At 42.2% G+C, this 15,864-nt stretch overlaps 2 protein-coding genes across 2 annotated transcripts in view; one reads left to right on the forward strand and one right to left on the reverse strand.

Annotated features, from left to right (window-relative positions):
• RNF207 (ring finger protein 207) overlaps positions 1-15,864 on the reverse strand; it is a 183,890-nt gene that overhangs the window by 72,500 nt on the left and 95,526 nt on the right.
• The window catches only part of LOC122928889 (intelectin-1-like), a 33,585-nt gene that overhangs the window by 6,511 nt on the left and 11,210 nt on the right, over positions 1-15,864 (forward strand). The window contains exons 2-6 of the mRNA XM_044282185.1: positions 3,608-3,766; positions 4,119-4,366; positions 4,917-5,075; positions 5,266-5,386; positions 6,567-6,670. Of these exons, the coding sequence (XP_044138120.1) occupies positions 3,608-3,766; positions 4,119-4,366; positions 4,917-5,075; positions 5,266-5,386; positions 6,567-6,670 (791 nt within the window). The remainder of the gene's footprint in view (positions 1-3,607; positions 3,767-4,118; positions 4,367-4,916; positions 5,076-5,265; positions 5,387-6,566; positions 6,671-15,864) is intronic.

Below are 15,864 nucleotides of genomic sequence, written 5' to 3' on the forward strand. Positions count from 1 at the left end.
TGCTCAAGGAACATCAGTGTCAGATCGCACCATCCGTCGTTGTTTGAGCCAAAGTGGACTACATGGGAGACGACCAAGGAGGACACCATTGTTGAAAACGAATCATAAAAAAGCAAGACTGGAATATGCCAAACTACATGTTGACAAGCCACAAAGCTTCTGGGAGAATGTCCTGTGGACAGATGAGACAAAAATCGAAGTTTTTGCCAAGGCACATCAGCTGTATGTTCACAGACGAAAAAATGAAGCATATCAAGAAAAGAACACTGTCCCTACTGTGAAACATGGAGGAGGCTCTGTTATGTTCTGGGGCTGCTTTGCTGCGTCTGGCACAGGGTGTCTTGAATCTGTGCAGGGTACAATGAAATCTCAAGACTATCAAGGAATTCTAGAGAGAAATGTACTAGCCAGTGTCAGAAAGCTTGGTCTCAGTCGCAGGTCATGGGTCTTGCAACAGGACAATGACCCAAAACACACCGCTAAAAACACCCAAGAATGGCTAAGAGGAAAAAATTGGACTATTCTAAAGTGGCCTTCTATGAGCCCTGACCTCAATCCTATTGAGCATCTTTGGAAGGAGCTGAAACATGCAGTCTGGAAAAGGCACCCTTCAAACCGGACACAACTGGAGCAGTTTGCTCATGAGGAGTGGGCCAAAATACCTGCTGAGAGGTGCAGATGTCTCATTGACAGTTACAGGAAGCGTTTGATTGCAGTGATTGCCTCAAAAGGTTGCGCAACAAAATATTAAGTTAGGGGTACCATCATTTTTGTCCATGCCTGTTTCATGAGTTTATTTTTTTACATAATTCTGTTGAAGCATGGTTGAAAAACAATGTCTGACTTTCATTGGTTAACATTTATAGAATTTTAATTTATTATTACTTTTGTCAGATTAAAGTTATTTCTGTGACCATTGTGACTTTTTCTTTCATTGACCAAAGGGTACCAACAATTTTGTCCACGTCTGTATGTTACTGTTGTATACACTCATCTAGGGGGACTCTGGGGGCATACTGGTGGTTCATGTGGGCAGCAGGGTTGCTAACCGTCCAGAAAGTTCCAGACAGTCTGTAAAAGTCTGTGCTTTTTTGAGGCAGGTGGTACTTGACTAGATTATTGGTTGGTTGTAATTATCATCATTTTACAGCTCACAGTAAATGCTGGCGATGAGGTGTTATTGAGCTATAGACATATATTGCTTATCATCTTTATTATTCATTATAGTTTTCCAATTTGTCAGTAGAAATGTTAGCTGCCTGTGATTTTGTGATAAGTGTAGAAAATTCTGTTTGGCAACCCTGATGGGTAGGGTTGTACCTATTTTTTATCTGTCTATGAAGTCGGGCATATACTGTAGCTATAGACAGTGCAATGGTAAGAGTTACATCTGGGCCCTACTGTCTGGGGGAGGGTGAGACAGAAGACAGGTTATAAATTAATGGCACAAGACAGGTGGGAGACCCTTCTAAAGATTTTGCATTGGGCCTCAGGAGCTCCAGGCTATGCCTCTGTATGAAATAGTCCCCTGGCCTTAGAAGGTATCCTGTCTCTCTTACACTTGTTCTTGTCTGTGGCAGGACGGAGTGCAAAACTAGGTGGAGCAATGTGCATGTAGCCTACACAATACTCTAATAACAGTTATTTCATCTTTCTGTCATACCGCAATACCAATGCCTCTAAGTGGTTCCAGGGAATGCATTGGCTGTCCATCAACTCAATGTAAACTTATCACTCTCACCCGCAACCTTCTCCATTGTGCTGCACCCTCCTATATTTCCTTCCTCATTACTGTCTTCTACCCTGACAATGTAACATCCCACTTCCATTTCCAAGACTTTTCTCGTGTTGTCTCAAATTTTTGGGATAACGCCACCTTGAACCATCAGATTCCAAAATCCACAATTTTAGGCGTGGTCTATCACGTTCCCTAATCACACTCCTCTCCTCTTACCCCTTCTACACTTTTCCTCAGAACCTGAAAACATCTTTTAAAATTATCCCCCCAAATTCCTTGCACACTAAAGACCTACATACTGTCAGGCCAATGGCTGGTGCATACTTAACAACAGGGATGCTAAACCTGTGGCCCTCCAGCTTCGGCAAAACTCCAACTCCCAGCATGCTGTAATAGCTGTAGGAAGACATGCTGGGAGTTGTAGTTTTATATAAATACTGCGAAAGGTGCATCACAATGATATGCAACTGACAACACTGGCTAACCCCTCAAGCTGATATTAAGAACTGAGACTTTAGCCAATGTATTCCAGTCAGGAACACATCGGAGCCCCTCTGCACCACCGTCAAGGTATCTCAGCGTGGCATGGGTTCCTACCACTAAGCTACCTACGGCGTGTGAACAACGGTCTGAGAGGTGCTAAGATACAACTTACATGAGTGATCTCACTATGGAGGTATGTGGGAGTTTGGCTGTAAGTTGTATCTTAGCACCTCTCAGACCGTTGTTCACACTCCGTAGGTAGATTAGTGGTAGGAACCCATGCCACGCTGAGATACCTTGACGGTGGTGCCAAAGGGCTCCGATGTGTTCCTGCCTGGAATACATTGGCTAAAGTCTCAGTTCTTAACATGAGCTTGAGGGGTTCGCCAGTGTTGCCAGTTGCATATCATTGTGGTGCACCTTTCGCAGTGATTTATGTATTTTTATATTTGCATCCACACATTACCCCATCTTGTGTAGGATGCCATTGTGGTGTATGTGGTCCGCTGACGACATCCTCCATTGTATGCATTTTTGCTGGGGATTGCAGTTATCAATGGATCACATGCGGAGGAATTGCTCCCCCGGTTATAAACACGCTACAGTGTTTGGGGGTTTTGAGCATTTCCTCCCATGGCCACTTTATTTGAGTTTTACAACAGCTGGAGGGTCGCACGTTGGGCATCCCTGCTTAACAACATTGCAGTTGGTAAATTAAGGACAAGTAGACCCTACCCCCAGGAATGATCCCAAACCATACGGGACCACACAATTATGGGTGGGGCTTACACAAGCCACACTCATATTCAGCCCAGGACAGCCTGGCCTTGCAGGGACTATTAGTGAAAATTAGGGACAGTCCCTGCAAATTCGGGACTATTGGCAAATATGCTCATGCAGCTTTATGTGTATTATCCTGCTATACTGTATATACTATATATGTATAAATGCTGTCTGGATCAAGGTCCTCATGTCTCTAGTTTGAATTACTAAGTGGTGGCCGAGCGGTATTATATCTGTTATATATGGTCCACAGTGGGTTCAAAATAGAAAGAAGCCATTCGTACCCTCACCAGTCCCAGCTACCGTTGTTTCATTGCTTACCGGTCCCTGCTGCTATCTACTTCCTGGGTCAAGCTTGACATTCAGGCATTTCTAGGGTGTCAAACCGGGCCAGGAAGTGCAGAACAGCAGGGTCCCATAAGTGTCAGAATGGCAGCAGTGTAAGTATGGTTTCCATTTTTATTATTTTTGTAATACTGCTGGACATCCCCCTTAATTAGTTGGTTACTCTATATTGTCTAATTTTGTCTGTATTTATATGATTATAAAGTTCTTGAGAATATGTTGGGGCTATGTAAATAAAGATAATTATTATGTGATTAGAAAACTGTCTGATTTCCAAGAAGAAGGAGAACATCCTGAACCTACTGGCTTGCTGGACTGATGACACTGAACCCCCTATACCCGACCCCATCATGGTGCCTTATATCCACGGTTACAGAAGCTGCAAGGAGATCAAGGTCTTTGAACCAAATGCAACAGGTGACTCCTTAGATGTGATTACAACCACTGTATCATGGTCATATATAGTGTTACAGATTCTCAGGTATCACTTCCTAACCAGTGCAAGGTGCCTGCTAGAATTACTTGTAGCAGATATCACGGACCTATTTAAGGAGCCATTAAATCAAATCCAGATGAGTATAATGTAATGTTTGCTGCTATCAGTCATTTCCAATAGTTGTTGAATTAACCTACAGGAAGTTACCTCAAGATCATTACTCACATCATCTCCTGTGCGGAGAACCTCCAGATACATATGTGTGACTGATATTACCAGTGTTTCTTAATTCATTATTAATGTAATGTATCTAAGATGCCTTTGTTATGACAGATGGGATTTATACCTTGACGACTACTGTTGGTGAATCCTACCAGACCTTCTGTGATATGACAACCCACGGTGGAGGCTGGACCTTAGTTGCTAGTGTCCATGAGAATGATGTGTATGGAAGGTGTACTGTGGGGGATCGCTGGTCAAGCCAACAGGGAAATCGGCCTGAAAGCCCACAAGGAGATGGCAACTGGGCAAACTATGCCACTTTTGGTTCTCCTGGAGGTGCAACCAGTGATGATTACAAGGTAAAGAAAAATCTACATTCTATACAGTCTATAGCCTACAGTTGGGAAGCATGTCTCTTGGGAAGATTAGTTTCTTCTTCCCTGAGTTTTTCATATGTACAATTTGACCCAATATCTAAACATAAATTGGCTAATCACAACTTGACCCATCTTGCATCGTTCCAGGAGCTGGCAAGATGGGCCGGTGATGCCTACAAAACTGCTTAAGTATGCATTTTTATTCTATAATTCACAATGGGGAGACTTGCACTACTATGGGCCACCAAGCTGAGATTGGCGGTCACACCACCCAGCATGTCGATGTCACTTGCAGTGTAAGGGATACATGTCTGATCTACTCACAGGTTCACCCAAGCTTATTTTATGTCCAGTAAGTTGGAAAAAGCACCAACTTTTGTTCCTTGGGTGCAGACTGATTGACTGAATGTTACTGACACCCATAGACTAGACGTGATTTGCTTAGCTGACCTCAGATGTCCTGTCGGTCAGGCATCTGGACCAATTTAAGTGTCTAACCCTACTGTGTGTTAGTTTATGTGATCTTATTAAGAATGCAGGATATTATGACATAAGGGCTGAGGACCTGAGCATTTGGCACATCCCCAATGACACTCCATTGTCTCGATGGAAAGATTCAGCTCTTCTGAGATACCACACTGAGACTGGCTTCCTTCCTGGAGAAGGTGGAAACCTCTTTCAGCTATACAAGGTAATATGGACACCATCCTCATTACTGATGGAACACAGGACATATCTTTGCTGTAGATGTCAAATATGATTACCCTTCATGATTATCTCTACATACTCTAGCAGATAACACATGGGGGGGGGGGGGGATGCTTTGCTATAGCTTATCATAACTGATTCCAAACTTGTCCATACCTAATTTCTCTAATCAGAAATACCCAGTGATGTTCAATGCTGGCAGCTGCCTAACTAATAATGGTCCTGACGTTCCTGTTGTATATGACTTTGGAAGTGCTGTAACAGCAGCTAACTACTACTCACCATTTGGTAGAGGTAAGGAAAACGGTCACCTACATAAGGTAATGTTAATGCTATCTAATATACTCCATTCACAATCCCCTTGTAAGCCACCAACGTTATGCAGACTGTCTCACCCAAGTAATAATATTATGTTGTGCAGTTCTTGTGCATGAAGACTACTGCACAATGTCTGGTATAAAAAATATATTCCAAAAAATCTACCACAAGAACTGCTTCTGGGAAGAAACTGAACCAGCAGGGGGAGTAGTAAGATGTAAAGTTATGCAGTCCCAGATCTAATAGGCCAACTAATACATTTCAAATGCATGTAAGGGTGAGGTAAGAGGTCGCTCTATCTGGACAACCCCTAAATACATCAGTGTATTGCTGGCCAAACTTGCCATCTTCAGCAGGACCGTCTGACAATCTGATATGGGGTGCTGACGCTCCCCCGACAGATGATGTCAGTAAACAGGATGGGGCAATCTGCATTTTTTCACCTGATCCTTTATTTCTTCCAGGCAATAAGCCAACCCTAGAAGTGTCTGGCTGTGGCTTTCCCATTTCTCCTCAATGAAAATACATACGTGTATGTTTATGAGTGAGTCAGGAGAGAGAACTTTCGGCCAAACCATTGTTGGGTGTATGGGCACCTTTGGGTGTATGGGCACCTTTAGAAGCTACTCCAGAGATAAGATGATTACCATGGCTCTGGGTTCTCCCACACCTCTTACAGCAGCTCCCATATAATGTCCTCCTGATTTTTCCCTGACAGCAGATGTGGGGGAGAGATGGATCTGGCATGTAGAAGTTCAAGATGCATGTATGTTTAGAGTGGATATGGGAGAAATAGCTATCAGCAGGTATTTCATGTACCACCAGAATACTGGAATACATGACATCCCAGAGATGGCCGGAGCTACCCCATCTAGGTCATGCCATGTGGTCTGTGCCAATCTTCCTGTATGTTTGACACTTCAAAGCACAATTGGGGTTATTTATCAAACTGGTGTAAAGTAGAACTGGCTTAGTTTCCCATAGCAACCAATCAGATTCCACCTATCATTTTTGACAGCTCTATTGGAATGGGCTATGGGCAACTAAGCCAGTTCTACTTTACACCAGTTTGATGAATGACCCCAAATGTTTAATGTGTGGACAGACAAGATCATTTCATGAGACTCCTTTCCTTTCTCTTCTGCCGTTTTCACAGCTGAATTTATTACGGGTTTTATCCAGTTTCGGGTATTTAACAATGAGAAGGCAGCGCTGGCTTTGTGCCCAGGAATGAAGGTGACCGGCTGTAACCCGGAACATGTATGTATTATTCTCTAGTGATAACTATAAATGTAAACCACAAATGGAGCATATTTGGGAGACTGTCATTGTTACCCTTAGCAACCAATCACAGGGCAGCTTTCAATTTTCAAGAGTGCTATAAGGAATGAAAGCTGCCCTCTGATTGGCTGCTATGGGCATCAAAGGCATACAAACTCCTCATAAATCTCTTTCGCCCAGGCGTCTCTCCTAATACACAGATAATGCATAAATTACAACCCTACCTTGTTGTCTACATTGTGTATAGCCCCAAGATATATGGTTTTCTGTGCAGCCTGCTCCTATGTCAAGTTGCCTGAGATGAGGAACATAAAGCCTGGCCATGAGGATAAGAGAGGGTATTTTGTAAGGCTGATAGAACTGCCTGTGACCACCTAAACACGTAAACTACAGTCAGGTACATAAATATTGGGACATTGACACAATTCTAACATGTTTGGCTCTATACACCATTTGCTTTAACTGCTTTAACTGCTTTAACTGCAGACTGTCAGCTTTAATGTGAGGGTATTTACATCCAAATCAGGTGAACAGTGTAGGAATTACAACAGTTTGCATATGTGCCTCCCACTTGTTAAGGGACCAAAAGTAATGGGACAATTGGCTTCTCAGCTGTTTTATGGCCAGGTGTGTGTTATTCCCTCATTATCCCAATTACAATGAGCAGATAAAAGGTCCAGAGTTCATTTCAAGTGTGCTATTTGCATTTGGAATCTGTTGCTGTCAACCCCTTAACATGGCCAGATCAAGAACACTCTCCAGGAGGTAGGTGTATGTTTGTCAAAGTCAACAATCAAGAAAAGACTTCATCAGTGAATACAGAGGGTTCACCACAAGATGTAAACCATTGGTGAGCCTCAAAAACAGGAAGGCCAGATTAGAGTTTGCCAAACAACATCTAAAAAAACCTTAACAATTCTGGAACAACATCCTATGGACAGATGAGTCCAAGATCAACGCACCAGAGTGATGAGAAGAGAAGAGTATGGAGAAGGAAAGGAACTGCTCATGATCCTAAGCATACCACCTCATCAGTGAAGCATGGTGGTGGTAGTGTCATGGCATGGGCATGTATGGCTGCCAATGGAACTGGTTCTTTTGTATTTATTTATGATGTCGATGATGTCAGTACTGACAAAAGCAGCAGGATGAATTCTGAAGTGTTTCGGGCAATATTATCTGCTCATATTCAGCCAAATGCTTCAGAACTCATTGGACGACACTTCACAGTGCAGATGGACAATGACCCAAAGCATACTGCAAAAGCAACCAAAGAGTTTTTTAAGGGAAAGAAGTGGAATGTTATGCAATGGCCAAGTCAATCACCTGACCTGAATCCGATTGAGCATGCATTTCACTTGCTGAAGACAAAACTGAAGGGAAAATGCCCCAAGAACAAGCAGGAACTGAAGACAGTTGCAGTAGAGGCCTAGCAGAGCATCACCAGCGTCTGGTGATGTCTATGCATTCCAGACTTAAGGCTATAATTGACTGCAAAGGATTTGCAACCAAGTATTAAAAAGTGAAAGTTTGATTTATGATCATTATTCCGTCCCATTACTTTTGGTCCCTTAACAAGTGGGAGGCAAATATGCAAACTGCTGTAATTCCTACACCGTTCACCTGATTTGGTCTGCAGTTAAAGCACATCTTGTTTGTTTTATTTCAAATCCAATGTGGTGGTATATAGAGCCAAAAATGTTCTAATTGTGTCGATGTGCCAATATTTATGGACCTGACTGCACGCATACTAAAGTGGTGGTCACCAAGACAGGATCTAATTTAACACAATTCTGGGGAATCCTCTCTTAGAAAGCTCCATTGCGATGTTCCTTTGTTATTCTACCTAGAAATGTATAAATAAATTGACACCTGGGTTTTTACATTTGAGACTCTTTCACTACACAGTCTGATAATTTCCAATCAGTGCTAGGCCGTGTAGGGAAAAAAACGTACTGAAAAAGTGGCCTAAATGGGTGGAAATACTCCAAACCCAAATACTGTAGCGTGTCTATAACTGGGGAGCAATTCTTCCGCCACAAGCGGCTCTTTAGACCCTTCAATGGGGCTCTTTGGTGCGGGCTCCCACGGCGACCCATCCTGCACTACAGAGGAATCGAATCTTGCCTGTGGGACGCATTTGCGTTCCACAAAGCAAGAGAGGGCGTGTAAACACACCCTCTCTTGCTTTGTGGAACGCAAATGCGTCCCACAGGCAAGATAACTAGTATTAGCGCACGCGCATCACAGTAGGGCCGGCAGTACGCACCTCCTTCCAGAGTAGACGTCAGAAGGAGGAGGACGTGACGAGGGGTATTGAAAACTTCCCGGGCAGTGAAATCTGCCAGAGACAGAACACCGCTGCAGGCTACAAGTCAGAGTCAGTGTACCTCCTTCTACCTCCTTTCAGAGTCAGTGTACCTCCTTCTACCTCCTTCTACAGGTGACTCAATTATTTGGCATCAGCATTTACTTGGCATGTGTTTAAACAGCAAAAGTAATGTCTGCAGACAAGTTTAATAAAAGTAAAAAATGATAAAGATAAAATTAAATAATAATCAATATCCAAATAAAAGAAAGTACATATAAAAGTATGTAAAAAAAAAAAAAGTAGCGCATGCTGAAGTGAATGGGTCCATGATGCGGGCTGCACACGGCCAGTGCCCGTGTATTGCGGACCCGCCGTATGCGGCCTGCAACATGGCAACGGCGGGCACACGGTCGCGTGCATGAGCCCTAATAGTCCTCACTGGTACTGTTGACGCAATATTTTAGGTTTAAAAAATGTGGCTCTTGAAAGAAATTTCAATCGTGGCTTTGGCGATATTTGGCTCAGTTGACAAAAAAGTTTGCCCACCACTGCCTTAAGCCGATGTTAAAAGCTGAGAACTTTGCCAATATCTTCCAGTCAGGAACATATCGGAGCCCCTCATTCACCACATCACGGTGTCTCAGCAAGCATGGGGTCCTACCACTAAACTGCCCGTGGTGTGTGAACAGGGTCTGAACAGGGCTAGAAACCAACTCACAGCCAGACTCTCACAGGCCTCCATAGTGGTGTCACCAATGCGCTGTGAGGTAGGATAAAGCTGTGAGCCGCACCTACAACAGACCATGTGACACAGAGGCCGCACCCACAACAGACCATGTGACACAGAAGCTGCCAGGTGCAAAAGAACGTTACCAGCAAAATGAAGTGGCACATTCCATACACATAAAGACAAAAGTTCACTGAAAAAAGTGGCCTAAACGGGTGGAAATGCTCCAAACCCAGACACTGTAGCGTGTCTATAACCGGCGGAGCAATTCCTCCGCATGCGGTCCACAGACAATGCCAATCCCCAGTGGTGCATGAGGGGCTCCGATATGTTCCTGACTGGAAGATATTGGCAAAGTTCTCAGCTTTTAACATCGGCTTGAGGAATTAGCTAGTATTGTCAGTTGCGTATCATTTTGGTGCATTTTCTGCAGTGATCTAGGCCGTGTAGGGACAAAAACATTTGACAAACGAATGGTAACACTCAGTTTTTAATTTATTCATTCATATTAAAGGGGGTTGTCTCAGTTCAGCATATAGCATTTATTATGTAGAACGAGTTAATACTAATGTATTGTGATTATCCATATTGCTTCCTTTGCTGGTTTGATAAATTTTTCCATCACAATACACTGCTCGGTTCCATAGTTATGACTATCCCGTAATCAATCAGTGGTGGTTGTGCTTGCACACTATAGGAAAGAGAGCTGGCCTATTGAGTGTCCGGGACCATGGGAGCTCGCATAGGCTAGTTCTTTTTCCTCTAGTGTTCAATCACAACCACCAATGATGGATTGCAAGGTGGTCGTAACCATGGAAACGAGCAGCGTAATATGTGAATCCACATATGAATCCAGCCTGCAAAGGAAGCAATATGGACAATAACAGTACATTAGTAAGTGATTTGTATTAACTTCCTCTGCATAATAAATGCTATTTGCGGAAGTGAGACAACCCCTTTAAGAAGGAACAACAGAGGAACAGCACAATGCACAGGTATGAGAAAAGATGCTCCAGAATTCTTAGTTCATGAGGAATTCACATTTTCACTATAATAGACACCTCAGAAGAGGTGACAGAACAGGGGTTAATCTGCTTCCAATCTGCTCCATCTTCTACTGGAGACTGAATAAGAGCGTGGCACTTAGCCAAGAAGGCGCGGATTAACAATCTTTTTGTCCTACAGGACAGGACACAACGAGGAGGCAACCACTTGTCTTATAGCTTATCAGGACTGTGAGGAGGAGGAGGGCATAGATAACCTGCTGGAACACAGAGTGAAGATTTCTTTATATAAAGTGCTGCCCATAATTATTCATACCCCTGGCAAATTTTGACTTAAAGTTACTATTATTCAACCAGCAAGTAAGGGAAATGACATAGGTGTCTCCCAAAAGATAATAAGACGATGTACAAGAGGCATTATTGTGGAAAAAAAACATTTCTCAACTTTTATTTACATTTAAGCAAAAAGTGTCCAGTCCCAAATTATTCATACCCTTCTCAATAATCAATAGAAAAGTCTTTATTGGCTATTACAGCAATCAAACGCTTCCTATAATTGCAGACCAGCTTTTTGCATGTCTCCACAGGTATTTTTGCCCATTCATCTTTAGCAATGAGCTCCAAATCTTTCAGGTTGGAGGGTCTTCTTGCCATCACCCTGATCTTTAGCTCTCTCCACAGATTCTCAATTGGATTCAAGTCTGGACTCTGGCTGGGCCACTCCAAAACATTAATGTTGTTGTCTGCTAACCATTTCTTCACCACTTTTGCTGTATGTTTTGGGTCATTGTCATGCAGAAATGTCCACTGGTGCCCAAGGTCAAGTTTCTCTGCAGACTGTCTGATGTCGTTGAGAATCCTCATGTATCGCTCTTTTTTCATGGTGCCGTTTACTGTGATTAGGTTCCCTGGTCCATTACATAGAAACATAGAATGTGTCGGCAGATAAGAACCATTTGGCCCATCTAGTCTGCCCAATATACTAAATACTATGGATAGCCCCTGGCCCTATCTTATATGAAGGATGGCCTTATGCCTATCCCATGCATGCTTAAACTCCTTAACTGTATTTGCAGCTGCCACTTCTGCAGGAAGGCTATTCCATGCATCCACTACTCTCTCAGTAAAGTAATACTTCCTTATATTACTTTTAAACCTTTGCCCCTCTAATTTAAAACTATGTCCTCTTCTAGCAGTTTTTCTTCTTTTAAATATCCTCTTTTACCTTGTTGATTCCCTTTATGTATTTAAAAGTTTCTATCATATCCCCTCTGTCTCGTCTTTCTTCCAAGCTATACATGTTAAGTTCCTTTAATCTTTCCTGGTAAGTTTTATCCTGCAATCCATGTACCAGTTTAGTAGCTCTTCTCTGAACTCTCTCCAAAGTATCAATATCCTTCTGGAGATATGGTCTCCAGTACTGAGCACAATACTCCAAATGAGGTCTCACTAGTGCTCTGTAGAGAGGCATGAGCACCTCCCTCTTTCTACTGGTAATTCCTCTTGCTTTACACCCAAGCATTCTGCTAGCATTTCCTGCTGCTCTGTGACATTGTCTGCCTACCTTTAAGTCTTCTGAAATAATGATCCCTAAATCCCTTTCCCCAGATACTGAGGTTAGGACTTGGGTTTTTACGTCCCAGGTGCATTATCTTGCACTTATCAACATTAAATTTTATATATATAATAGCCCACCCGCGCTCCCAAACACTACCAGGACTCGGTATCCGTCAGATGATCGCAGCTAAAGTCCCTGCCACAGTCTGCTGCTGTGACTGTTAGGTTCAAAATATCATCAAGGTCTGATTTCAGGATATGAAGTCAGAGTAGGGACTAGCGCAGATCTGGATGCCTATATGGGTTGGGGGTGATTTGGTTTGTATGTCAGAGAAGCGTCGCTGACCTGCTTCAGATGGTAATCTATGTAACAAGTAAGCGTTGTCATTAATGAGGCTACAAGTGATTACCTGTATCAAGTGGCGATCTGTGGATAAGGTTCCAAGTGGTTAATTCTGCTTTAGATGGCGATCCTTACAGAGATGTTCTTCCTGTTGTTGGATCCGGATAGGTTCAGGCTCAACCTCGAGTGTGGGTGGCGCTCCGGCCGGTAGCTAATCCACTCACACGAGGGAACCCCAGTTGAAGTCCGGGAACTTCGGCGTGTGACGTCACCGCACTGTGTATGGAAGCCTACAGGGGACACAATTAATCCGACGCGTTTCTGAGCCAAAACGGGCTCCTTCGTCAGGGATAGTAAGGTGTGTCTCTCCTGCAGATAAATAGGCTACCGTTCCCATGACAACCACTGGTTTGTTTGGATCAGGAATATTTAACCCTATCTGTACTGTTTTGTATTTAGATTTAATTTAATCAAATGCAAACAGTTCAATCTCTTGATTAAGGCCATATGGGGCCAGGCTGTTTAATTTAAAGATCCATTTGCTTTCTTTTCTGGACATCTCCTTTATGTAATTGCCACCTCTCTTGTTAATGGGTACTTTTTCAATCCCTCCAAAGGTGGATCCATTAAATTTGCTTGCATGATACTGTGTATAATGGCGGGATAGCGGATGACCCTCAAATTTTTTGTGTATGTTTCTCACATGTTCTCCAATTCTTATTTTGAGTAGTCTCTTTGTCCTACCCACATATATTTTCTGGCACGGGCATTTTATATAATATATTAAACCTGCCGTATTGCAAGTCATGTAATGGTTGAGTTTGAAGGTAGACTCTTTTGTCTTAATTTCTGTAATTGGGCCTTTAATGGATTTATTACTCAGTCTGCAGTTTGCGCATAATTTACACGGAAAAAATCCCTTTTTCAGGCTGCATTTATTTGTAGGTAGTTTTTTTGTTGTTGTAGTGGCAGAGGGTGCCACCATATTCAGGAGGTTGGGCATCTTCTTGAATATAAATTTTGGGAGCCCTGTCATCATTTCTCCAATTTGTTTGTCTTGTCTTAATATTTCCCAATGCCTTTTTATGATTTTTTTGAAGGTAGATGCACCTTCGCTATAGTTGCTGATAATAGGGATGTCGATTATATGTGGGTTATTTTCATTTGTTGTTTTCTCAACCGGTTTGTTCTGCAGAAGTGCGCATTGATCCAAATTATTGATTTGCTCTGTGATAGGTGTCAATTTTCTTATATCATACCCCTTGTCTATAAATTTTTTATTAAATTTCATTACTTCGACTTTGTAATCCTCCACGTCAGTGCAATTTCTCCTAGCACGTATGTATTGACTGCGTGGGATATTGTTGAGCCAGGTGGGTAGGTGGCAACTATTCAAGGGTATGAAGCTGTTCGTGTCAGTTGGTTTATGATAAGTTTTTGTTAAAATTGAGCCATTTGAGATGGATATGGTCAGGTCCAGAAAGTTAATCTCGGTCCTGCTCCAGGTAGGACTAAAATTCAGATAAAAGTCATTTTTATTTAGATTCGTTAAAAATTGTTCTAATAAAAGTTCATCTCCCTTCCATATAAAAATCACGTCGTCTATAAAACGTTTCCATAGGACCAGATTCGCACCGATCCCGCCCGAGGTCTGGTAGGTTAGCTCCTCCCACTGACCCATATACAGGTTTGCGAAACTCGGTGCGAATCTGGTCCCCATCGCGGTCCCCCACGTCTGCAGATAAAAGTCGGATCCATACTTAAAATAGTTATGCTTCAAAATAAAAGTGATGCAGTCACCGATAAAACTAATTTGGTTCTCTGGCATCAACCCACCTTTCTTCAGAAAGTGTTCTGTTGCTTTTCTTCCTTTTTCGTATTCGATGACTGTATAAAGTGAGGTAACGTCCAGGGTTCCTAAAATGTAATCATCTTTCCATTCAATGTCCTTCAAGATCTGTAAGATGTGTTTAGTGTCTTTAAGGTAAGCCGGTAATTTTTGTACATAGGGTTGTAGTAAAACGTCTACATATTTCGATAAATTAGATGTTAGTCCATCGATTCCTGAGATTATGGGCCTTCCAGGTGGGTTGATGTTACTCTTATGGATCTTTGGCAGGTAATAAAATATTGGGATCCTAGGGTTCTGGTTATTGATGTACGTGGCTTCCTCTGCTGTTAGAATGCCATTTAGTCTGGCATTTTTCACTAGAATATTCAGTTTTGTCTTATAGGAGTCTGTCGGATTCATTTGGAGTTTCTTATATGTTTTTATATCAGATAATAGGCGTACACATTCTCGATGATAGTCTTCTTGTTCCAGTATTACTATGCTACCCCCCTTGTCAGCAGGTTTAATGATTATTCCATTGTTGGATTGTAGTGTTTCTATGGCCTTTAGTTCGCCCTTAGATAGATTCCCTGGGCCTCTCCTTCTGTGTGGATTGATTTTACGCAAGTCCCGGGTCACTAGGGTTTGGAAGGTACGTATGGCATCAGAATATTCACCGATAGGGTTAAAGTTGGACTTTTGTTTTAGTGTCGTGTGAATAAAACGGTTGGTGTATATTGGTTCCTGGTTAGTGTGGTCTGCATATTCATTGCTATCGTCTTTGTCATTATTAGTAGCTGTTTGTTTTTTATGTTTGTTCTGTTTGGTATCCCCATTGTCCACTCTAGTTTTAGGTGGTGATTTTTCCTTGTTATGTTTATTTGTATTTTTATTTTTATTTTTAATATTATTTTTCAGGTGAGTATTCTCTTTTGGGGTTACATCTTTTTTCAAGAATGTGTTTTTTAAAAAGTATTTTTTGAGAGCTAGTTCACGAGTAAATTTTCTTATGCCAATGAAGGCATTGAACGGGCAGAATTTTGATGATGGGGCAAATTTCAGACCTTTGTCCAGTAATTTAATTTCATCCTTATTTAGTGTGTATGAACTTAGGTTGCAGATATTTTGCCCTTTTAGGTCCTGTAATTGTGTTTTTCTTGTCAATCCTTTCCCCCTTCGTCCTCTTTGGGTTTTTTTCTTTTTGCCGGTGCCTTCGCGTGAAAAAAATCCTTATTCACAGTTTTCTTTATTGTCTTCTTATTGTCATCCTTTTTGGTAGTGGCTTCATTAGTGGTGGTATGTGCGTTACTTCTTCTCCTATTGCATGTGATCTTTTCCCTTTGTTCCTCCTCTATGTGTGAATCAGGTGGTTTTTCATGTGTTTGTATGTCCCTGGTTAT

The sequence above is a fragment of the Bufo gargarizans genome, chromosome 2, assembly GCF_014858855.1.
Source record: "Bufo gargarizans isolate SCDJY-AF-19 chromosome 2, ASM1485885v1, whole genome shotgun sequence".
In the NCBI taxonomy this organism is placed as follows: Eukaryota; Metazoa; Chordata; class Amphibia; order Anura; family Bufonidae; genus Bufo; species Bufo gargarizans.